Source organism: Scardinius erythrophthalmus (genome assembly GCF_964197995.2).
Source record: "Scardinius erythrophthalmus genome assembly, chromosome: 5".
Classification (NCBI taxonomy): Eukaryota; Metazoa; Chordata; class Actinopteri; order Cypriniformes; family Leuciscidae; genus Scardinius; species Scardinius erythrophthalmus.
Window position 1 is genome coordinate 1,538,032 of NC_138225.1, and position 25,966 is coordinate 1,563,997.

The 25,966-nt window shown below is 40.9% G+C and overlaps 1 protein-coding gene across 1 annotated transcript; it reads right to left on the reverse strand.

Moving 5' to 3' along the window:
- Window positions 1-4,390: 4,390 nt before the first annotated feature.
- On the reverse strand, window positions 4,391-17,371 carry lzts3a (leucine zipper, putative tumor suppressor family member 3a; the record flags this gene model as incomplete). Its single annotated transcript, XM_081365107.1, has 6 exons — window positions 4,391-5,038; window positions 6,793-7,023; window positions 8,469-8,660; window positions 12,531-12,659; window positions 14,464-14,979; window positions 16,895-17,371. The coding sequence occupies 6 exons, from the start codon at window positions 17,369-17,371 to the stop codon at window positions 4,391-4,393; spliced, it is 2,193 nt and encodes a 730-aa protein (XP_081221233.1).
- Between the last annotated feature and the right edge of the window lie 8,595 nt (window positions 17,372-25,966).

Below are 25,966 nucleotides of genomic sequence, written 5' to 3' on the forward strand. Positions count from 1 at the left end.
GATGCCAGAAATGTTCATTTGTATAATTTCTATAGCATATAAAGTGTTTTTTTTTTTTACAATCGCTAGGACATTTCTCAATTATACTCATGTCACTTTCTCTAAACTCTTCACACACTGGGATACACTGGAGCATTTATCATTGCTTTGGTGCAAAACCACCACTAAAACTCTAGCGTACAGTCTGCATGTTTACATTCTGGCAAAACCTAACATAATACAAAGACGATTTTTACAGTAATACTAATATTTAATATAGGGCTGTCAAAAAATTAATCGCGATTAATCGCATCCAAAATAAAAGTTTGTGTTTAAATAATATATGTGTGTGTACTGTGTATAATTATTTTGTATATATAAATACACACACATGCATGTATATATTTAAGAAATATTTGCATACATATACTGTATATATTTATATATAATTTATATTATATATAAATATAATTTTTTTATATAAATTGCACATTTTTCTTAAATATATAAAAGCATGTGTGTGTATTTATATATACAAATTTAATTATACACAGTACACACACATATATTATTTAAACACAAACTTTTATTTTGGATGCGATTAATCGCGATTAATCTTTTGACAGCCCTATATTAAATATATTCCAAATCCCAAAAAAAAAAAAAAAAAAAAAAAAAAAATAGATGTAGCTAAACAAACACATTCAACACGTACTCGCCGAGCGCCACATGCGAGTAAAAATATGCGAGAATATGAAACGGTCAATCGCCATTTTTATGAATTATAACAATGCATGAACGTGAACCACACTTGTCACTTAAGTTTAAGCCTTGACAACTTAAATATTCAAGCGCAAGAAGACGCGAAAGCTCAATTTGTGACTCGCTGGAAAGTTGTGCGCGCAAACATCCGAAACGCAAATCCTGAATTGAGTTCGCTTTCACGTCTTCTTAAACGGACAAATTCACGCAAAATGATGCGCGTCTCGTGAGTTTCCTTGTAAACACTGTGGATTATGTCTTCAGTGAATGTGAACAGTAAACGCGTGTGTGTCAGTATCAGTGTATTAGATCAGTGCGTTCGCTCTTAAAGTGACAGCAGCCTAATATTCCTGCTGTGCTTTTACTGTTAATCAAACAACTAAACACAGAAATAAATCACTCAGCTCATGTTGAGCCGCTGTGAAGCTGACGGCGGGTTAGGAGAACTGTGTGAAGAGCTTTGGAAAAGTGAAGTCTTGATAAATGTGTCCTGGTGATTGTAAAACACTGTAAAGACTGTTTCTATAAACTGCTACCGCTTTAATAGCAAAGCACTTTTGTCCCTCGTCAGAGCCTGTAGTTCATTAGTTAACTGGCCATGTTGGGAAAAGCGTACAACCATACGAGTTGTGCAATTTGTATACAAGAGAGCACACTGTCCACTCGACCTGACCATCCAGTGTGATGACAGAGCCAGAGCTGTGTGTGAGCGGTGCAGTGTGTGTGAGCGGTTGACGTTTAACGAGACGAGCCAGTTCTCTTCAGCTCTGAAAGCCAAGCTGATGTTGATTCTTGTTTTATTACGAGCTCTGTGTCGTTCTCTTTTCTCCAGCAGACTCTCCTGTGTTCACACACACACACACGCACACACGCACGCACACACGCACACACGCACACACACCGGCGAGTAAACTAAACAGAAACAGTGTACCTTTAACTAACGTCAGCATTACTGTAACAAGCGTATTGCTCATTAGTGTATTAACTAGCATTAACTAAAGCCTTCCAATTCAACGCATCAGATTTCCAGTTCATTCATCACACTGTAAATGCAGCGTCAAGTCGAGCGCTTTGCATCATGGGAAACGACACTGTGCGCAGTGTGCTCTGTTGCACCGAATACATTCTGCAGAAATAGTATGCGTAGCGTTTCACACACTCTCTCCAAGACACACTCCTCAACCCATTCACACACTCCACATGATCTCGGTGCACTTCAAAACATTTAAAGCATCACTTCAATCTACTGCATATTACATGTTTCAAAGTCAAATAATCTAAAATTATGCTTTCAGTAAGTATACATTGACACATATTATATATGCTCTTTTTGGAAGAATGTAAAGTCAAATATAATCTAATTTGCTCCGGGTTTTGGCTCAGCCGTCGAGCAGCTTCATAAACCAAACCTCACTCAGCTGGAAAGCAGGACGGTCCGAGACCCCAGCGTCAAGTGCACTAACACGTCGACCTCAATCTCTCCTCTACTGTACTCTACATCGCTCAAAACATAGAAAAGGGCAGAAACAACATTCAGGTGATACAGTACGTTCTGAGTTGAAATGAATACACGTCCTCCGCCGCTGCTGCTTTGGGCAAAAGAGTTGAGTTTCCTCTGTCCCGCAAACATACTGCAAACAAGAGCGTCAGCGCACACGCTAACAAGCCCATGTGCCAGAACACAGGTCATACACTGCAAACAATGCTTTTCTTACTCGCTTCCAGTCCAAATGTCTAAAATATTCTTAAATCAAGATGTATTTTTGTCTCGTTTCAGTCCAAATATCTAAAATATTCTAAAATCAAGATGTATTTTTGTCTCGTTTCCAGTCCAAATATCTAAATATTCTTAAATCAAGATGTATTTTTGTCTCGTTTCCAGTCCAAATATCTAAATATTCTTAAAGGAACACTCCACCGTTTTTTGAAATAGGGCTTATTCACCTTCTTTCCTACATTTAGATAGGTGGGCAAATGCATTTTTGTCTCAGTGCATGCATTGTTTTAGTTTGACAGGGTCGACGCTAGCTTAGCTTAGCATAATGAATGGAATCCTTTGTTGCCAGCTAGCATGTCCTGAGTAAAAGTGATATAAAAAAAAAAAAAAAACCCACCTAATTACTTCTTGTGGCCTGCGTATTCACAATGAGTACAAATAGCGATGCAGATTAACACTAGGCGATTTCCTAGGCAGATATTGACTTGGGACTATATTAGGGGGAAGCACAGGCGAAGCACTGCTACTTGGGTGCAGAGATATCACGCCTGTGCTTCCCCCTAATATAGTCCTTAATATATAAGTCAATATCTGCCTGGGAAATCGCCTAGTGTTAATCTGCATCGCTAGTTGTACTCATTGTGAATACGCAGGCCACAAGAAGTAATTAGGTGGGTTTTTTTTTTTTTTTATATCACTTTTACTCAGGACATGCTAGCTGGCAACAAAGGATTCCATTCATTATGCTAAGCTAAGCTAGCGCCGACCCTGTCAAACTAAAACAATGCATGCACTGAGACAAAAATGCATTTGCCCACCAATCTAAATGTAGGAAAGAAGGTGAATAAGCCCTATTTCAAAAAACGGTGGAGTGTTCCTTTAAGAATATTTAGATATTTGGACTGGAAACGAGACAAAAATACATCTTGATTTTAGAATATTTTAGATATTTGGACTGAAAACAAGTAAGAAAAGCATTTTTTTGCAGTGTAACACAACGCTCAATGCATTCTGAGCATGTTAGTTATCTATATCTAGCTACACAAGCATTCAAAGGTTTGGGGTCAGTACAAATTTCTTTTTTTTAAAAAGACATTAATACTTTTATTCGGCGAGGATGCATTAAATTGATCAAAAGAGACATTTATAATGTTCTAATGCTGTTCTTTTGAACGTTCTATTCATCTCTGCAACAAAGTATCACAGATTCTACAAAAATAAAACTGTTTTCAACACTGATAATAATCATAAATGTTTCTTGAGCATCAAATCCTCATATTAGAGTGATTTCTGAAGGATCATGTGACACTGAAGACTGGAGTAATGATAGGAATAAATTACACTTTACTGTATATTCACATAGAAAACAGATATTTTAAAATGCAATAATGTTTACTGCATTTTTGATCCCAGAAGAGACCCCAAACTTTTGAACACTGTCTCATTAGTTATGCACGTCTGCGCACTTGTGTAGAGTTGTGTCTGGCCTTCCAGTGCAATAAACAAACGGCATCAAGACTGGCACTAAGATTTGGTCCTAAAACGGTGACGGTGTGTCGCGAGATCTTCCCTTTAAGAGAAACTCTGGTCTCTTAACTCCCGTTTTGATTGTTTTGAATGCTGCTAGCAAGTATATTCTTCTTATATTCTATAAGATCGTGATTCATTAATAGCCTGAACCCAGTCTGAATAGTTTACGCCCTTAAACCTTAAACCCCTGAGTGCTACGTTTCCTCTCGCGACTGACTAGCGGCCAGCTCATCTGCACTACTATCCAGCCCTCGACAAGCCGATAAAGCTAAGGCTAAGGCTCATAACTACCCTGCCCTCAACCCAAACACCCGCCCTAGACAAGCAGGGCATCCTTGGACAGTCCTCGGAAGCGGTTTCGTTTTCGGATTGTACTGAATGCTATTGTAATCTTGGTTTTAGTCAGATCTCGGTGGACTCGATCCTCTCCAGTCGGGTTGGAACGGGCCACGGCGGGGCGAGTTGGTGCATCTCCGGCATCTTCTTCTTCTCTTCCACCGGCGGGGTCGGAGACGTTAGCGATATTGACACGGAAACTGGCGGCTCTGGTAAAGCCAGAGCCGGGGCGGCCATTTTGGCTCCTAGCTTGTCCACGCGCTCCTCAAGCGCCTGGTTCTTCTGTAGCATCTCCACGTAGCTTAGCTGCAACTGCGCTTGGTACTTCAGAACGCGCTCTTTCTCGTCATGCCAGGTTTGGCGTTCCTGTGCGAATGTTAGCGCTTGTCGTTCGCGCTGTTGCCGCTCGAGACGTAGCTCGCCCTGCAGTCGCTCCAGCTGACGGCGAAGGTCACCTGACTCCGCCCACTGGACCTTGGAGTCGTCGCTGAGGAGCCGATCAGGAGCCGGGGGAGCCGGGAGCGCCGGGAGTGACGTTGGCGGATCTGAAGGGGACATGAGATGCTCTCGGCTACGGGAAGCCACCAGTTGCCCCATTTCGGACAGACTGGGATCACTGGGACGACTGGAGCTGCTGCCGAGTTCACTGAGGGCTTTCTTCAGACGCGTGACCTCCGACTCAAACGCGCTCAGCTTGTCCCGTAGCACGGTGACCTGAAGACAAGGTTAAACATATCAACAACATATCAAGAAAAAGTGGGGAAAATATCTAATAGCGATCTTTCGGATATAAGTAGCAATTATGATTTAAAGGTGCAGTAAGAGATTTCTGAGAAACACTTAATATTTGAAAACGACCCAAACAGACACGCCCCTCTCTTCATTGCTACGCCCCCAAATGCATGAACTCACAATGCAAGTGGACACGCCCCCTGCTGCTGATTGGCTCACTCTCTCTCCTCCCCCATCATGAGTGGACATGCCCCCTACTGCTGATTGGCTCACTCTCTCTCCTCCCCCATCATGAGTGGACACGCCCCTTCTGCTGATGGGCTCACTCTCTCCCCTCCCCCATCATGAGTGGACACGCCCCCTACTGCTGATTGGCTCACTCTCTCTCTCCTCCCCCATCATGAGTGGACACGCCCCCTACTGCTGATTGGCTCACTCTCTCTCTCCTCCCCCATCATGAGTGGACACGCCCCCTACTGCTGATTGGCTCACTCTCTCTCTCCTCCCCCATCATGAGTGGACACGCCCCCTACTGCTGATTGGCTCACTCTCTCTCCTCCCCCATCATGAGTGGACATGCCCCCTACTGCTGATTGGCTCACTCTCTCTCCTCCCCCATCATGAGTGGACACGCCCCCTACTGCTGATTGGCTCACTCTCTCTCGCCTCCCCCATCATGAGTGGACACGCCCCCTACTGCTGATTGGCTCACTCTCTCTCCTCCCCCATCATGAGTGGACACGCCCCCTACTGCTGATTGGCTCACTCTCTCTCTCCTCCCCCATCATGAGTGGACATGCCCCCTACTGCTGATTGACTCACTCTCTCTCTCCTCCCCCATCATGAGTGGACACGCCCCCTACGGCTGATTGGCTCACTCTCTCTCTCCTCCCCCATCATGAGTGGACATGCCCCCTACTGCTGATTGGCTCACTCTCTCTCTCCTCCCCCATCATGAGTGGACACGTCCCTTCTGCTGATGGGCTCACTTTCTCCCCTCCCCCATCATGAGTGGACACGCCCCCTACTGCTGATTGGCTCACTCTCTCTCTCTCCTCCCCCATCATGAGTGGACACGCCCCCTACTGCTGATTGGCTCACTCTCTCTCCTTCCCCATCATGAGTGGACACGCCCCCTACTGCTGATTGGCTCACTCTCTCTCCTCCCCCATCATGAGTGGACACGTCCCTTCTGCTGATGGGCTCACTCTCTCCCCTCCCCCATCATGAGTGGACACACCCCCTAGTGCTGATTGGCTACAAGAGTGTTGTGCTGCTCGATCCGATACATATAAACAACACATCAAGTAAAAGTGGGTAAAATATCTAGTTGCGATCTTTCGGATAAAAATAGCAATTATGATTTAAAGGTGCAGTAAGCGATTTCTTTTTAGACTTTGGCTTGACTAGGTTATCAAACAGCTAATAATATGTTTGCTAACGTTACACAAAAAAAGCCACTGACAGACGAACACTTGTGGTGTGTGTACCTCGGCCTCGCAGTGCATGCTTTTCTTAAACACTTAGTATTTTTGTCTTGTTTCCAGTCCAAATATCTAAAAATCCTTAAATCAATATGCATTTACTAAAGTAGTAATCATCTTGATTTGAGCATTTTTAGATATTTGGACTGGAAACAAGACAAAAATAGGAAGTGTTTAAGAAAAGCATGTTTTGCAGTGTGTGTGACACAAACAAGCCACCGACAGACGAGCACTTGTGTGATGTGTGTGTACCTCGGCCAGCATGGCCTGCAGCTCGGCCTCGCAGCGCTCCAGCTCCAGGGTCTTGGTGCAGAACGACTCTTTGAGGCTGATCTCGTTCTCCTCTCGCTCCCTCAGCTGGGCGTTGAGCTCCTTCATTTGACCCCGCAGGGCCACCATCTCTCCGGCGCGCTGCGTCACCTCGGCCTGACTCTCCCGAAGCTGCTGCTTCAGCAGAGAGATCTCACCCGCCTTCTGACACACCTGCACACACACACACACACACACACACACACACACACACACACCAGTACTGGATAAACTTCTGTGCTGTCAGAGATCAGGGCCGTTTATGCTAATGACACGATAGAAACGGTCCTGATCTTCGGTTATTTATATCAAATTACTAAAAATAATAGTTTTTTGCAAGCAAAAGCAACAAATATTTCACTATATAATAGATGCTTCACCAGTGAGTTTATGAACCTCTAATAAAAAAAACAAAAAAAACTCATTTAACAAAATATTGGCTTTAATGAAATTATATTTTGGGGGTAATAATTGCGATTAATTTACGATTAATTACATTAAATGGAACATCATGTAATTAATTACATAAAAAAATGTAATTGCTTGACAGTCCATATATAATAAATATAATATAATATAAATAAATAATTTTATTTTGTGATTTTATATAAACTTTATATAAATATATATAAAAAATCATATGTATATATAAGTGATTTTTATAAATGTGTGTGTATATAAATATAAAATTCAAAAATCATTTTTTAAGAAAGTGTAATCTAATCTAATTATTTGTAAATTAATTGCACATCAAATTTGGCTGAGAAATTACCCCAAAAAGATCATTTAAAGTCATTGTTGTGTTAAATGAGAAAAGCATCAAACAGACATTACAAAAAGTAGCTTTGAAAAAGAGATTTTTTTTTAATTAAACAGAATTTATTACACATTAACTTTTAGGCTACAACCGCCATGATTGTTTTTTTTTTAGAAGCTGCATCTGAATTGGTATTTAGATGTATTTACAGACCAAAACAGTTTAGTTATGTCTATGTGGTGTTTTTAATCTGCTTTAAGACAAACCATGTGTAAATTCATAAGTCGACAGCATTGCTGAGTATTTCCTCCTTAAAACTGCAGTGAACCAAAGACAGTCTCAGAAACACGCTTTGAAATCGCTGGTGTTTCTGACGTCACAAACTACCTTGTAACCAATCAGATCAACGTGTGATCGTCAACCAGTGGATCTCTGAGCTGAGCGAGTTAGTGGAGGCGGGGCTCATTTGCATATTCATAGAACCGCGTATACTAAATGAGGCAAGGGTGTGGAGATACATTCAAGCTATTTTAAGGCATGAAGATTTTTTATTCAAGGAAAAAACATTTAAATATGTAATTTTGGTGATTAAGAGTTTTAAAGGATAAAATTATTGACTACAAGGGAACATTCTTCAAAATATCTTCTTTTATGTTCTGCAAAAGCAAGAGTCATACAGGTTTGAAACAACCTGAGGGAGAGTCAATGGTGACACAATTTTAATTTCAAGGCAAAATATCCTCAAAATATGATATTATTTTTTATAAATACTGTAAAAAACTAAAACTGCGATTGGTGGCGGTAAATGTCTTCATGAGCAAGTCGATTCGTTCAAACGGCCGATTAATCCCGACGGACTGACCTCCCACTTGGTCTCCTCGAGTCTGGGCAGAATATCGGCCTGTTCCTTCCTGAAGTCCAAGCACTTCTTCTCCAGTTCTTCTCTCTGAGCGAGCAGGAGCGTCATCTCGTCCTGGAGCCGGCGCTTGTCCTGCTGGAGACGCCCGATCTGGGCCTGCAGTGCATGCTGGGAGCGCTGGGCCCGTCGGGTCACCTGCAGGGGAGCGGGAACATGCTTTAGGTGCGTCACCACTTTTGAATAAGAAACAATATCAAGTCTAAGGGCCCTATCTCGCACCCAGCGCAACTGACTTTGTACACCGACGCATGTATCATTCCTGTTTTGCATCGCAGACTTTTCGCTCCACAGACGCACGTCGGTAAATTAGGGAATTAACTAATGAACTAAAAGCGAAAAGAGGCGGCGTGTTCCGGCGCAAACGTTCCCTGGTGCTATTTTGCAGTTTCAGAAAACAATTCCGCCACTGACCAGGAGAAACCTCGTCTAAAGTCAGTGGCGCATGTTATTCAGAGGCTATTTTAAGGGCGCATGCTTGGCCATAATGTAGCGTGAGCACAACACACACACACTTTGCTTCTCTCATCTACACAGACGCAGCAGTTCTCATTTTTAGAAACCATACATTATTACAAGTAAAAATATTCCACATGAGGGAAATCATTGTTGTGTCCATGAAGATGTGAAAAATAGGCATAAATCTAGCTTACACGTTTACCCAAATGATCATACGCCTGTTTAAGCGAAGCTAATCTGGGTGTGTTTCTCCATCCCCAATGTCACTTCTCTGTGTTTTACGGCCCTGACGAGAACGTCGGTCTCCTCGGCTGTGAACCGCTCCTGGCAAATCCGCCGTTATAATAGCAATCCGCCATGGAACAAGCGCGCCTGCTCTTAAAGGGAATGTGAGATGACGCTCTGATTGGTTTATTTCACGTTACGCCCAAACCACACCTATGAGTAATGAAGCGACTTCAGACCAACACATTTTAGATTTGCGTCGGGCGCAAGAGTCATTTATCCCGCCGGTATTTATATAATGGCAACAGCGCCCGAGACCCGCCCACAAAGTTACTTGCGTTTCACGCTTGATACTTGCGTTTCAGATCGTTAAAATATGGCCCTATAAGTTTATTGAATAAAATTTAAAATTTGGTCCATTCTTCAGGACGGCCATAAGCAAGTCGACTTGCGCATCGATTTACGCCAAAAGAGAAACACTTGAACTTGACGCACAACATAATGACGGCAATTGACGCCTCTCGTGGTTCAAACACACAGGGCTGGGCAACCTCGTTCATCATTACGTTGAGCGTCAAGTTCAAGTTTTTCTCTTTTGGCGTAAATCGATGCGTGCGGCCGTCTGCCAGAAGCTAGTTATTTTAGTCGATAAAGTTTTAAATATGGATATTTTTCTTACACAAACGCATCGCTTCGCTTCAGAAGGCCTTTATTAACCTCCCGGAGCCATTTCGAGCACTTTTATCATGAATAGATGCACTTTGATGATGATAGATGCACTTTGATGATGATAGATGCACTTTTATGATGATAGATGCACTTTGATGATGATAGATGCACTTTGATGATGATAGATGCACTTTTATGATGATAGATGCACTTTTATGATGGATAGATGCACTTTGATGATGGACAGATGCACTTTTATGATGATAGATGCACTTTTATGATGATAGATGCACTTTTATGATGGATAGATGCACTTTGATGATGATAGATGCACTTTTATGATGATAGATGCACTTTTATGATGGATAGATGCACTTTTATGATGGACAGATGCACTTTAATGATGGACAGATGCACTTTTATGATGATAGATGCACTTTTATGATGGATAGATGCACTTTTATCATAGACAGATGCACTTTTATGATGATAGATGCACTTTTTTGATGGATAGATGCACTTTTTTGATGGATAGATGCACTTTGATGATGATAGATGCACTTTTATGATGGACAGATGCACTTTTATGATGATAGATGCACTTTTATGATGGACAGATGCACTTTTATGATGATAGATGCACTTTTATGATGGACAGATGCACTTTTATGATGATAGATGCACTTTTTTGATGGATAGATGCACTTTTGTGATGGACAGATGCACTTTTATGATGATAGATGCACTTTTATGATGGACAGATGCACTTTTATGATGGACAGATGCACTTTTATGATGATAGATGCACTATTATGATGGATAGATGCACTTTTATGATGGACAGATGAACTTTTATGATGGACAGATGCACTTTTATGATGATAGATGCACTTTTATGATGGATAGATGCACTTTTATGATGGACAGATGCACTTTTATGATGATAGATGCACTTTTATGATGGACAGATGCACTTTTATGATGGACAGATGCACTTTTATGATGATAGATGCACTATTATGATGGATAGATGCACTTTTATGATGGACAGATGAACTTTTATGATGGATAGATGCACTTTGATGATGATAGATGCACTTTTTTGATGGATAGATGCACTTTTGTGATGGACAGATGCACTTTTATGATGATAGATGCACTTTTATGATGGACAGATGCACTTTTATGATGGACAGATGCACTTTTATGATGATAGATGCACTATTATGATGGATAGATGCACTTTTATGATGGACAGATGAACTTTTATGATGGACAGATGCACTTTTATGATGATAGATGCACTTTTTTGATGGATAGATGCACTTTTATGATGGACAGATGCACTTTTATGATGATAGATGCACTTTTATGATGGACAGATGCACTTTTATGATGGACAGATGCACTTTTATGATGATAGATGCACTATTATGATGGATAGATGCACTTTTATGATGGACAGATGAACTTTTATGATGGATAGATGCACTTTGATGATGATAGATGCACTTTTATGATGGACAGATGCACTTTTATGATGGACAGATGCACTTTAATAATGGATAGATGCACTTTTATGATGGACAGATGCACTTTTATGATGATAGATGCACTTTGATGATGGACAGATGCACTTTTATGATGATAGATGCACTTTTATGATAGATAGATGCACTTTTTTGATGGATAGATGCACTTTTATGATAGATAGATGCACTTTTATGATGGATAGATGCACTTTTTTGATGGAGAGATGCGCTTTTATGATGGAGAGATGCACTTTTATGATGGATAGATGCACTTTTATGATGGATAGATGCGCTTTTATGATGGACAGATGCACTTTTATGATGGACAGATGCACTTTAATAATGGATAGATGCACTTTTATGATGGATAGACACTTTTATGATGGATAGATGCACTTTTATGATGGATAGATGCACTTTTATGATGGATAGATGCAATTTTATGATGGATAGACACTTTTATGATGGATAGATGCACTTTTATGATGGACAGATGCACTTTTATGATGGACAGATGCACTTTTATGATGGACAGATGCACTTTTATGATGATAGATGCACTTTTATGATGACAGATGCACTTTTATCATGAATAGATGCGCTTCTATGATGGACAGATGCACTTTTATGATGGATAGATGCACTTTTATGATGGATAGATGCAATTTTATGATGGATAGACACTTTTATGATGGATAGATGGACTTTTATGATGGATAGATGCGCTTTTATGATGGAGAGATGCACTTTTATGATGGATAGATGCACTTTTATGATGGATAGACACTTTTATGATGGATAGATGCACTTTTATGATGGATAGATGCACTTTTATGATGGATAGATGCACTTTGATGGACTTTCAAAGACACACACCCATTCACTGCCATTATAAAGCTTGGAAGAGCCAGGACATTTTTCATATAACTCCGATTGTATTCGTCTGAAAGAAGAATGTCATATACACCTAGGACGACTTCAGGGTGAGTAAATCATGGGCTAATTTTCTTTTTTGGGTGAACTATCCCTTTAAAGTGTTTATTCCAAATAAATTACTTAATGCTAAAAATGAAGAAATGTAAATGAAGAAAAATTTGCATTGCGTTTCCAATGCTGAGCTCACCTGTTGGAGCCGGCCGGCGTAGTTCTGCCTCAGATCCTCCATCTCTCGCTCCCACACGCGCTGCTTCTCCTCGAACACCTGAGCGATGGCCGCCTCGCTCTGGTCCAGGTTACGCCGCATGTGGATCACCTGAGGCGAGGACAACACACACCACAACACACTCTTCATTTCAGGCATAGGTGCATTCTCAAATGCCATGTGTCAGATTCATAATGCAACACATCATCAGGTTTACTGACACTGGCATTTGAAGGAAACCTCAGGATCTGTCCAGAGGTTTGTTAAAGCTACAACAGCATAAAACTGCATGTAGTATACATGCATATACAATGTTTATAAACTTACTGGCAACTTCTTGGAACAATAAAAACAGATTCGATTATAGACATAAAAATGGAAGTTTAATTTATATAATGTAACAATTTTTCCCCTGCTAAACAAAAGGACATTTTAAAATGTTGCATTCATTGACTTGCTTTGACTTACCTTCACACATTTATATGAATGCAATTCATCCAATGGAAAATTAAAACATATTCAATGGCCTATGCAAAAGTAAGGAAATTTAAAAATTTTAAATAAATAAAAATTCAATGGTGTCTGCAAAAATAAAGAGGATAAATAAATAATTATCCAATGGTGTATTCAAATTAAACTAATTAATTAAATAAAATATTCAATGGTGTATACAAAGTAATTAAATTAAATAGAATCAATAAATAAAATATTCAATGATGTATACAAATTAATTAAATAAAATAAAAATAAATGAATAAATAAAAAATGTAATGTGTATACAAATGAATTAAATTAAATTAAATAAATAAACAAATAAATATTTAATAGTGTATAAAAAATAATAAAATAAATAAATAAATAAATAAATAAAATATCCAATGTGTATGCAAAATAAAATAAATAAAATAATTGTTGTTCTGAAATCACTTTTATTTTTGTTGTAAATGTGCTACATAAATAAAATTTTGATAAAAAATATATATATATAACAAAAAAAAAAATATATATATATATATGCATACAATTAAATAAAATAAATGTAAAAGCAAACACCAATCTACAATTAAAACATTAAAATGTCAAGTTTTTTAATCTTGATTTTTGTCATTGATTATAAACAGTTTCTAGTGGTGACAAAAGCACAGTGTAAAAATAAGCTTCGGCAAGTACAGTAAATCTCATTCGGCAAACACTTTTATTCAACTTTAAATAAAGAGTGAAATTAACCTGCCATTTAGTCTAAGTGGAAAATATCCAATATGCATACAAAATAAAATAAAATAAATATCCAATGGTGTATACAAATAAAATAAAAAAAATTAAAAAATGAAATATTCAATGGTGTATTCAAAATTAAAGAAAATGAATGAATGAATGAATGAATATATATATATATATATATAAAGAAAAATAGCAAAAAATAAACTTGCCATGTAGCCTCGATGTAAAACTATCATATAAAAGTTGTGTCATCTTACTCAGTTCTACATCACACTCAGACACTTTTATTCAAAGCTACTTTAAATAAAGAGTGAATTTAACTTGCCATTTAGTCTTAAAATAAATAAAATATTCAATGGTGTATATAAAATAAAAAAATAAAAAAATCCAATGGTGTATAGAAATGTAATAAATTAAATAAATTAAATATTCAATAGTTTATAAAAAACTAATGAAAATGAATGAATGAATGAACATATAAAGACTGAATTTAACTTGCCATTTAGCCTTAAAATAAATAAATTAAAAATAAAAATAAAAATGAAATAAATAAAATATGTAATGGTGTATAGAAATTTAATCAATTAAATATTCAATGCTGTATCCAAAATTAAAGAAAATGAATGAATGAATATTTAAATAAAGAGTAAATTGAACTGTAAAAGGATCATATAAAGGTTGTCACCTCACTCACTTCTTGCTCTCTCTCCCACAGCCGGTCCTCGAGGTCCTGGATGACGTCGTCTGAGTTCGGGGAGGGTCTCAGGGGCCCGGGGCCGTCGCTCATGTGACTCAGGCGCTGGTACGAGGACGAGCTCTTCCCCGAGGACGAGCGCCCGCTGTCCGACGCGCTGAGCCCGTTCTGGAAGCCCGGTTTATCCGGGACGCCAGTGCCGAGCCGGTTGATGTGGCTGGTGGAGGCGCTGAGGGGCCCGAGAGCCGGAGCCGGACCGTAACCGGACCCGGTGTACGTGGGAAGGCTGGTGAGAGAGTTCCTCCCCGAGTCCGAGAGGCCCGGGCCCGTGTGTGTTCCTCGGCTGCCGGGACTGTCCTGGTTCGGACCCGCTTCGGACCCGCCGGCGCCGACACCACTCGGACCCGGAGCCGAGCCGGAGCCCGTCTGAAGGGGACACACCAGGTTCTGCATGGAGTGAAAGCTCTTCGGCACCACGGGTTTGAAGGCCGACGGACGCACCAGAGAGTCGTTGGTCTGCAGAGACAAACCACAGAAACTACAGCATGAAATACACAATTAACATTTCACTATTACTTATATAAAGATGTTCTTTCTTCTTCAGGGTTTCTGTCTTGTTTTCCAGCACAAACATCTAAACATCTTCGCATATCGGTCAAAAATGACCAGAATTTTTTTCTTCTTCAATGTACTATGTTTTAGTTCGATAATGTTGTATATTTAATATTTTGTATTTTATGGTAGTAAATTATATTTACGCTGTATTTATAATCCATTTATTCACTTTTTGAGCATAGACCTGAACATTAAATGTCCAACTTAAACTGTGGTAAATCTTGAACGCTTTAGAGCGACATCATTTGATCTCTTTTCAAACACGACACTTGACAGATTATTGCTCAAGTAAAAAAAGTTTTTAAAAGTGAACTTAAAAAAAGTTACAGAATTTTACGTTTATTGTTATGAAAAATTTGCAAAAATACTATTTTAAATTTTTATATGAAATATATATTTTTTTTAAACATGTTTTACTCTAAAACTGTGAGAAAATCAAAACCATAAATCTAAACAATCTGTGTCCCAAATTTTACCCTGAAATCGCAGAAACTGGTCTTTCAGTGAGATGTTGTTCGGCTGCAGTACCAAACGCTTCCACTAGAGGAAACTCGTCTCTCATTCATTTCCAATGCGTCATTTCTGACCGCGAGGAGCTCAAGTGTGGCTATTGTTATCAGGACCATTAAACCTGTTCAGGTCATGGCCATGCTTTTTTGCACCAGAGAGTCGTTGGTCTGAAGAGACACAAATTAACATTTTACTATTATTTATATAAGGTTATTACACGGCTCTGTGAAATACTTGATTCTGACTGGTCAATCGAGCCATTATTGTCATTGGTCTGGAGAGACAAACCACAGAAACGGCATCATGAAATACACAATTAACATTTTACTATTATTTATATAATGATGTTCTTTCTTCTTCAGTGTTTTTTGTCTTGTTTTCCAGCACCAATTTCTAAAACATTCTTAAATCAAGATACATTTACTGGAGAAGCAAAATGACTCAAGTATCAAAATATATACATAAAAATGTATCAAAATGAAGTGAATTTGTGCTTAAAGTCCCCCTGTGGTGAAAATCCAGCTTTTAAAAGCAGCCGAGAAGCCTGTGGTGAGGAGCAGAGAGTTCGCTCAGAGTAAATCCCTCCGCCTAAGTAGCAGTGCTTCGCCTTCTGAGAATATAGTTCCCAGTATGTATACGGTTAGAAGATGGCTGTGTCATGTGACCTTGTTATTCGTACACGCTGTGACTATACAAATCACAACATGTAAATAGAAAAATGTTGGCGTTATTTTGTCATTTATTGGGAGCAGTATGCTAGCTGGAGCCATTTACCTCCAGTCTTTGTGCTAAGCTAGGCTAGCGGTGGGTGTGTCAGACAGAGTTACGGCACACACAGAGATGAGAAGGGTGTGTGTGGACTTATCTAACTCTGGGGGATACGGCGAATAAGCTAAAGTCCCAAAAAGTCGGCGTGTTCCTTTGATGTTGTTTACATGGTGTTTTTAATCCGCTTTAACACAAACCATGTGTAAATTCATAAGTCGACAGCATTGCTGAGTATTTCCTCCTTAAAACTGCAGTGAACCAAAGACAGTCTCAAACACACGCTTTGAAATCGCTGGTGTTTCTGACGTCACAAACTACCTTGTAACCAATCAGATCAACGTGTGATCGTCAACCAGTGGATCTCTGAGCTGAGGGAGTGAGTGGAGGCGGGGCTCATTTGCATATTCATAGAACCGTGCATACTAAATGAGGCGAGGGTGTCGAGTTACATTCAAGGCATTTTTCAAGAAAAAAAACATTTAAATATGTCATTTTGGTGATTTAAGGGATACAATTATAAAGGACAGAACGTTAGTACCTGTGCATGCTCGAGTTTCCCAGAGACGGGCAGTATGTTGGGAGGATTGTGATTATCAGGTTTGGTTTTGCTCTTGTCCTTGTGCAGCGTTGGAGCTTGATGATTCCTGTCGTTGTTCAACACGACGTTGTTCCCGCACAGATCCAGACTCTCCCCGCGCCGGTGCCCGTCTCTGCGCGCGCCGTTAGCGAACACCGCGTTGGTCACGAGCCTCTCGCCGTTGACCGTGTGCTGCCGGTTAGCGTTGCGAGCGTAATCCCTCTCGTCAGCGCAGACGCCTTTGGCCTTGGTGTTCGGGCCGGGGATTCGGTCGGCGCTGAAGCTTCGGTCGTCCAGGCGCCGGCGGGTCGAGGCGGGGGCAGGGGCCGGGGCTGGGGCCGGTGCCGGTGCCAGCGGGCCGTTCGGGGTGGTACGGGTGCCAACGCTACGCATGGTGATGGGCCGTTGACTGGAGGCCCCGCTCCCTACGCTGCCCATGCCAGGAGCCTCAAGCGCTTCACTCCACTGCCCACACACACGGGCATGAAGGAGACGGGAGCCGGGTCACACACACGCACACTGCAACACAAACACACCAGCAGAAGTTACATGCACCGACCCTCAAATATATGAAGTTTGGGGTCGGTACAATTCTCGAAAGAGGCTGCGTTATATTTAATCAAAACAATATTGTAAAAACAGTGAAATATTATTCTAAGGTAAATCATCTGTTTTCTATGTGAATATATAGTAAAGTGTAATTTATTCATGTAAATGTTCAGCATCATTACTCCAGTCTTCAGTGTCACACGATCCTTCAGAAATCACTCTAATATGATGATTTGATGCTCAAGAAACTCTTATGATTATCATGCTTAAGATAGATAGATAGATAGATAGATAGATAGATAGATAGATAGATAGATAGATATGTGAATAAACGACATACGTGCGTCCCTTGAGAATTAGAAAAGCAGAACTGCTTCCTCCTCATGTTAAATGTTTATTAGACCTCCTTAAAAAACCCGACTCATGCCAACAAATAAAAGAAAAACACTGTAAAGAGCTTCTCCAGCGAAGAGTCTCGTGAAGCGCATGTAAACATCAACACGGATCTGTTTCAGCGAAACTGCACCCTGATTAATATGTTATCTGGAGTTAAACATTAACCAACCACACAGATAATCTGACGTGATTCTGAATTGTGATTGTGGTTGTAAATCCTGCAAACTAAGCAGAGTTTACATTCAGCTTAATGTGACATCCGTTTCGAAATGGCAAAAAATCCCAGTAAATCAATGAAATTTTCGATTCTGATCTTGGCCGCTTACATTTTTTGCATAACAAATTTTTTTTTTTTTGATTCATGTGATACTTATGTCAATCAAACTGAACATGCATCATATCTGCATGCTTGATTTGGTCTTAGTCTTCATCACCTTACATATTAGTTGTGGCAAACGAAAGGACAAGCATGTTTGCTTGACGTGCGAGTCTGCGAGAACCAATGAGGTTCATTCTCGTGTTACGCATCACGTTTGAGCTTCAGCAAGAACCAATGAGGTTCATTCTCGTGTTACGCATCACATTTGAGCTTCACAAGAACCAATGAGGTTCATTCTCGTGTTACGCATCACGTTTGAGCTTCAGCAAGAACCAATGAGGTTCATTCTCGTGTTACGCATCACGTTTGAGCTTCACAAGAACCAATGAGGTTCATTCTCGTGTTTCGCATCACGTTTGAGCTTCAGCAAGAACCAATGAGGTTCATTTTTCGTGTTACGCATCACGTTTGAGCTTCACAAGAACCAATGAGGTTCATTCTCGTGTTACGCATCACGTTTGAGCTTCACAAGAACCAATGAGGTTCATTCTCGTGTTACGCATCACGTTTGAGCTTCAGCAAGAACCAATGAGGTTCATTCTCGTGTTACGCATCACGTTTGAGCTTCAGCAAGAACCAATGAGGTTCATTCTCGTGTTACGCATCACGTTTGAGCTTCACAAGAACCAATGAGGTTCATTCTCGTGTTACGCATCACGTTTGAGCTTCAGCAAGAACCAATGAGGTTCATTCTCGTGTTACGCATCACGTTTGAGCTTCAGCAAGAACCAATGAGGTTCATTCTCGTGTTACGCATCACGTTTGAGCTTCTGCAAGAACCAATGAGGTTCATTCTCGTGTTACGCATCACGTTTGAGCTTCTGCAAGAACCAATGAGGTTCATTCTCGTGTTACGCATCACGTTTGAGCTTCACAAGAACCAATGAGGTTCATTCTCGTGTTACGCATCACGTTTGAGCTTCACAAGAACCAATGAGGTTCATTCTCGTGTTACGCATCACGTTTGAGCTTCACAAGAACCAATGAGGTTCATTCTCGTGTTACGCATCACGTTTGAGCTTCAGCGAGAACCAATGAGGTTCATTCTCGTGTTACGCATCACGTTTGAGCTTCAGCAAGAACCAATGAGGTTCATTCTCGTGTTACGCATCACGTTTGAGCTTCTGCAAGAACCAATGAGGTTCATTCTCGTGTTACGCATCACGTTTGAGCTTCTGCAAGAACCAATGAGGTTCATTCTCATGTTACGCATCACGTTTGAGCTTCAGCAAGAACCAATGAGGTTCATTCTCGTGTTACGCATCACGTTTGAGCTTCAGCAAGAACCAATGAGGTTCATTCTCGTGTTACGCATCACGTTTGAGCTTCACAAGAACCAATGAGGTTCATTCTCGTGTTACGCATCACGTTTGAGCTTCAGCGAGAACCAATGAGGTTCATTCTCGTGTTACGCATCACGTTTGAGCTTCAGCAAGAACCAATGAGGTTCATTCTCGTGTTACGCATCACGTTTGAGCTTCTGCAAGAACCAATGAGGTTCATTCTCGTGTTACGCATCACGTTTGAGCTTCACAAGAACCAATGAGGTTCATTCTCGTGTTACGCAGCACGTTTGAGCTTCACAAGAACCAATGAGGTTCATTCTCGTGTTACGCATCACGTTTGAGCTTCACAAGAACCAATGAGGTTCATTCTCGTGTTACGCATCACGTTTGAGCTTCAGCAAGAACCAATGAGGTTCATTCTCGTGTTACGCATCACGTTTGAGCTTCACAAGAACCAATGAGGTTCATTCTCGTGTTACGCATCACGTTTGAGCTTCACAAGAACCAATGAGGTTCATTCTCGTGTTACGCATCACGTTTGAGCTTCACAAGAACCAATGAGGTTCATTCTCGTGTTACGCATCACGTTTGAGCTTCACAAGAACCAATGAGGTTCATTCTCGTGTTACGCATCACGTTTGAGCTTCAGCAAGAACCAATGAGGTTCATTCTCGTGTTACGCATCACGTTTGAGCTTCACAAGAACCAATGAGGTTCATTCTCGTGTTACGCATCACGTTTGAGCTTAGCAAGAACCAATGAGGTTCATTCTCGTGTTACGCATCACGTTTGAGCTTCAGCAAGAACCAATGAGGTTCATTCTCGTGTTACGCATCACGTTTGAGCTTCAGCAAGAACCAATGAGGTTCATTCTCGTGTTACGCATCACGTTTGAGCTTCTGCAAGAACCAATGAGGTTCATTCTCGGGTTACGCATCACGTTTGAGCTTCAGCAAGAACCAATGAGGTTCATTCTCGTGTTACGCATCACGTTTGAGCTTCAGCAAGAACCAATGAGGTTCATTCTCGTGTTACGCATCACATTTGAGCTTCACAAGAACCAATGAGGTTCATTCTCGTGTTACGCATCACGTTTGAGCTTCAGCAAGAACCAATGAGGTTCATTCTCGTGTTACGCATCACGTTTGAGCTTCACAAGAACCAATGAGGTTCATTCTCGTGTTACGCATCACGTTTGAGCTTCACAAGAACCAATGAGGTTCATTCTCGTGTTTCGCATCACGTTTGAGCTTCAGCAAGAACCAATGAGGTTCATTTTTCGTGTTACGCATCACGTTTGAGCTTCACAAGAACCAATGAGGTTCATTCTCGTGTTACGCATCACGTTTGAGCTTCAGCAAGAACCAATGAGGTTCATTCTCGTGTTACGCATCACGTTTGAGCTTCAGCAAGAACCAATGAGGTTCATTCTCGTGTTACGCATCACGTTTGAGCTTCTGCAAGAACCAATGAGGTTCATTCTCGTGTTACGCATCACGTTTGAGCTTCAGCGAGAACCAATGAGGTTCATTCTAGTGTTACGCATCACGTTTGAGCTTCAGCAAGAACCAATGAGGTTCATTCTCGTGTTACGCATCACGTTTGAGCTTCTGCAAGAACCAATGAGGTTCATTCTCGGGTTACGCATCACGTTTGAGCTTCAGCAAGAACCAATGAGGTTCATTCTCGTGTTACGCATCACGTTTGAGCTTCAGCAAGAACCAATGAGGTTCATTCTCGTGTTGCGCAGCACGTTTGAGCTTCAGCAAGAACCAATGAGGTTCATTCTCGTGTTACGCATCACGTTTGAGCTTCAGCAAGAACCAATGAGGTTCATTCTCGTGTTACGCATCACGTTTGAGCATCACAAGAACCAATGAGGTTCATTCTCGTGTTACGCATCACGTTTGAGCTTCAGCAAGAACCAATGAGGTTCATTCTCGTGTTACGCATCACGTTTGAGCTTCAGCAAGAACCAATGAGGTTCATTCTCGTGTTACGCATCACGTTTGAGCTTCAGCAAGAACCAATGAGGTTCATTCCCGTGTTACGCATCACGTTTGAGCTTCAGCAAGAGCCAATGAGGTTCATTCTCGTGTTACGCATCACGTTTGAGCTTCAGCAAGAGCCAATGAGGTTCATTCTCGTGTTACGCATCACGTTTGAGCTTCACAAGAACCAATGAGGTTCATTCTCGTGTTACGCATCACGTTTGAGCTTCAGCAAGAACCAATGAGGTTCATTCTCGTGTTACGCATCACGTTTGAGCTTCAGCAAGAACCAATGAGGTTCATTCCCGTGTTACGCATCACGTTTGAGCTTCAGCAAGAGCCAATGAGGTTCATTCTCGTGTTACGCAGCACGTTTGAGCTTCAGCAAGAACCAATGAGGTTCATTCTCGTGTTACGCATCACGTTTGAGCTTCAGCAAGAACCAATGAGGTTCATTCTCGTGTTACGCATCACGTTTGAGCTTCACAAGAACCAATGAGGTTCATTCTCGTGTTACGCATCACGTTTGAGCTTCAGCAAGAACCAATGAGGTTCATTCTCGTGTTACGCATCACGTTTGAGCTTCAGCAAGAACCAATGAGGTTCATTCTCGTGTTACGCATCACATTTGAGCTTCAGCAAGAACCAATGAGGTTCATTCCCGTGTTACGCATCACGTTTGAGCTTCAGCAAGAGCCAATGAGGTTCATTCTCGTGTTACGCATCACGTTTGAGCTTCAGCAAGAACCAATGAGGTTCATTCCCGTGTTACGCATCACGTTTGAGCTTCAGCAAGAGCCAATGAGGTTCATTCTCGTGTTACGCATCACGTTTGAGCTTCAGCAAGAACCAATGAGGTTCATTCTCGTGTTACGCATCACGTTTGAGCTTCAGCAAGAACCAATGAGGTTCATTCTCGTGTTACGCATCACGTTTGAGCTTCACAAGAACCAATGAGGTTCATTCTCGTGTTACGCATCACGTTTGAGCTTCAGCAAGAACCAATGAGGTTCATTCTCGTGTTACGCATCACGTTTGAGCTTCAGCAAGAACCAATGAGGTTCATTCTCGTGTTACGCATCACATTTGAGCTTCACAAGAACCAATGAGGTTCATTCTCGTGTTACGCATCACGTTTGAGCTTCAGCAAGAACCAATGAGGTTCATTCTCGTGTTACGCATCACGTTTGAGCTTCACAAGAACCAATGAGGTTCATTCTCGTGTTACGCATCACGTTTGAGCTTCAGCAAGAACCAATGAGGTTCATTCTCGTGTTTCGCATCACGTTTGAGCTTCAGCAAGAACCAATGAGGTTCATTTTTCGTGTTACGCATCACGTTTGAGCTTCACAAGAACCAATGAGGTTCATTCTCGTGTTACGCATCACGTTTGAGCTTCAGCAAGAACCAATGAGGTTCATTCTCGTGTTACGCATCACGTTTGAGCTTCAGCAAGAACCAATGAGGTTTATTCTCGTGTTACGCAGCACGTTTGAGCTTCAGCAAGAACCAATGAGGTTCATTCTCGTGTTACGCAGCACGTTTGAGCTTCAGCAAGAACCAATGAGGTTCATTCTCGTGTTACGCATCACGTTTGAGCTTCAGCAAGAACCAATGAGGTTCATTCTCGTGTTACGCAGCACGTTTGAGCTTCAGCAAGAACCAATGAGGTTCATTCTCGTGTTACGCATCACGTTTGAGCTTCAGCAAGAACCAATGAGGTTCATTCTCGTGTTACGCATCACATTTGAGCTTCAGCAAGAACCAATGAGGTTCATTCTCGTGTTACGCATCACGTTTGAGCTTCAGCGAGAACCAATGAGGTTCATTCTCGTGTTACGCATCACGTTTGAGCTTCAGCAAGAACCAATGAGGTTCATTCTCGTGTTACGCATCACGTTTGAGCTTTAGCGAGAACCAATGAGGTTCATTCCCGTGTTACGCATCACGTTTGAGCTTCAGCGAGAACCAATGAGGTTCATTCCCGTGTTACGCATCACGTTTGAGCTTCAGCGAGAACCAATGAGGTTCATTCCCGTGTTACGCAGAACGTTTGAGCTTCAGCAAGAACCAATGAGGTTCATTCTCGTGTTACGCAGAACGTTTGAGCTTCAGCAAGAACCAATGAGGTTCATTCTCGTGTTACGCATCACGTTTGAGCTTCAGCAAGAACCAATGAGGTTCATTCTCGTGTTACGCATCACGTTTGAGCTTCAGCAAGAACCAATGAGGTTCATTCTCGTGTTACGCATCACGTTTGAGCTTCAGCGAGAACCAATGAGGTTCATTCTCGTGTTACGCATCACATTTGAGCTTCAGCAAGAACCAATGAGGTTCATTCTCGTGTTACGCATCACGTTTGAGCTTCAGCAAGAACCAATGAGGTTCATTCTCGTGTTACGCATCACGTTTGAGCTTCAGCAAGAACCAATGAGGTTCATTCTCGTGTTACGCATCACGTTTGAGCTTCAGCAAGAACCAATGAGGTTCATTCTCGTGTTACGCATCACGTTTGAGCTTCAGCAAGAACCAATGAGGTTCATTCTCGTGTTACGCAGCACGTTTGAGCTTCAGCGAGAACCAATGAGGTTCATTCTCGTGTTACGCATCACGTTTGAGCTTCAGCAAGAACCAATGAGGTTCATTCTCGTGTTACGCATCACGTTTGAGCTTCAGCAAGAACCAATGAGGTTCATTCTCGTGTTACGCAGCACGTTTGAGCTTCAGCAAGAACCAATGAGGTTCATTCTCGTGTTACGCAGCACGTTTGAGCTTCAGCGAGAGGTTTGTTCTTGTGCGTCAAGCATGTTCGGTTGAGTTTCTGTTTATGTTCGCTGATCAATGTTTATTTGTGAAAAAAAAAAAGATTAAATTCTACCTGTTCATCATATAAAGCCATCAAGTCTCTTCAGAAATTTTGGACTAAACCACTCAATTCATTTGGATTAGTTTTACAATCTCTTTATGAACTTTTTGAAGCGTTAGAGTGGTAGTTGACTGACAATGGAGGGACAAAAATCTCTCAGATTTCATTAAAAACTATCTTCATTTGTTTTCGGAAGGCGAATCTTACGTGTTTGGAACGACATAAGTGTGAGTAAATGATGACAGAATTTAAATATTTGGGTGAAGTATCCCTTTAAAGAAAAGGTAATAAGAAATAGACTGAAATATTTCAATAGTCCATCCAGAAAAAGAGCTAAAAATGAATGTGAGCTGCTCAGAACATCTGATGAGAAATATTAGAGCTCATATTGAGATCCCTGACTTTTGATGCCATACCAGTACTTCTTTGCAAGGGTAAGATGTATCAATAAAATGAATAGGGATGCACCAATATAAAATTTTTGGCTGATAACGATAAGTCTTTATATTTAAAAGCCAATAACCGATAAATTGGCCGATAAATCTAAGTCCAAATTTGTATATAATTTTTGAGAGCCTCGTTACAAAAACAAAAGTCTCACCATTAAAATCCATGTCTCAAACACACAATTATGATGTTCTCATGATAATGTTATGTAGCCGATATGACAGACTTGCGCTGCACATGTTGCACTGAACTGTATTTTAAAATTTTTAAGTGATTCCAATCATATTTCAAAAAATTCAAACCCATCATGTTGAACAGTGTACATCTGAAGTGTCTCAGCTGAAGGGAATAATACATTATTTATCGGCTTACTATTTATCAGAAGATCAAACTAATTTTCTTATTGGGCCGATAACGATAACATCAAAAATGAACAGATATCGCCAATACCGATATATCATGCATCCCTAAAAATGAACAGTGTAAGAATATAGCAACATTCAATGGATCAGTTCTCAAACACATGACAGTACCATGGTATCTTACATTTATATATCTAGGCATTTTGATAAACACAGATGATTTCCATATTTGTATACCATGGTAGGCTATTCACACAGCCTTTAAAAAATACCATGGTGCATGTCCAACATTGCTGTTTTTTGTAAAAGCACACAATGTGCACATGCTCTACTGTTCTATAAACTCTATGCCATTGCAAACGATGTGCAGTGGCATCACTGGTCCAGCAGAGCCACCATTACTGGATCAGATCAGCACTGGCACGTGCCTCTACTACCACAGTCACTCACTCACTGGCATTACATCATCGCTCACATGCTTCATAAATCCAACACACACACTTAAATACCCTGATACTCTGTTTAATAAGCACCGCATACTCGTATAACTTGATGGCACAAACGCAAACGCGATGCATAAATGTAAACATGCAGGATTGATGCATCAGACTCGCGCACCGCAAAAACACACAACATTGACAGTAAAAACAGGAGATGGAGGCCTGTACACACACACACACACACACACACAGCCCTCGTGCTTTAAAGATGACATCTCACTATACATGCACTAATAACGCATCTTCACCTTTCGAAG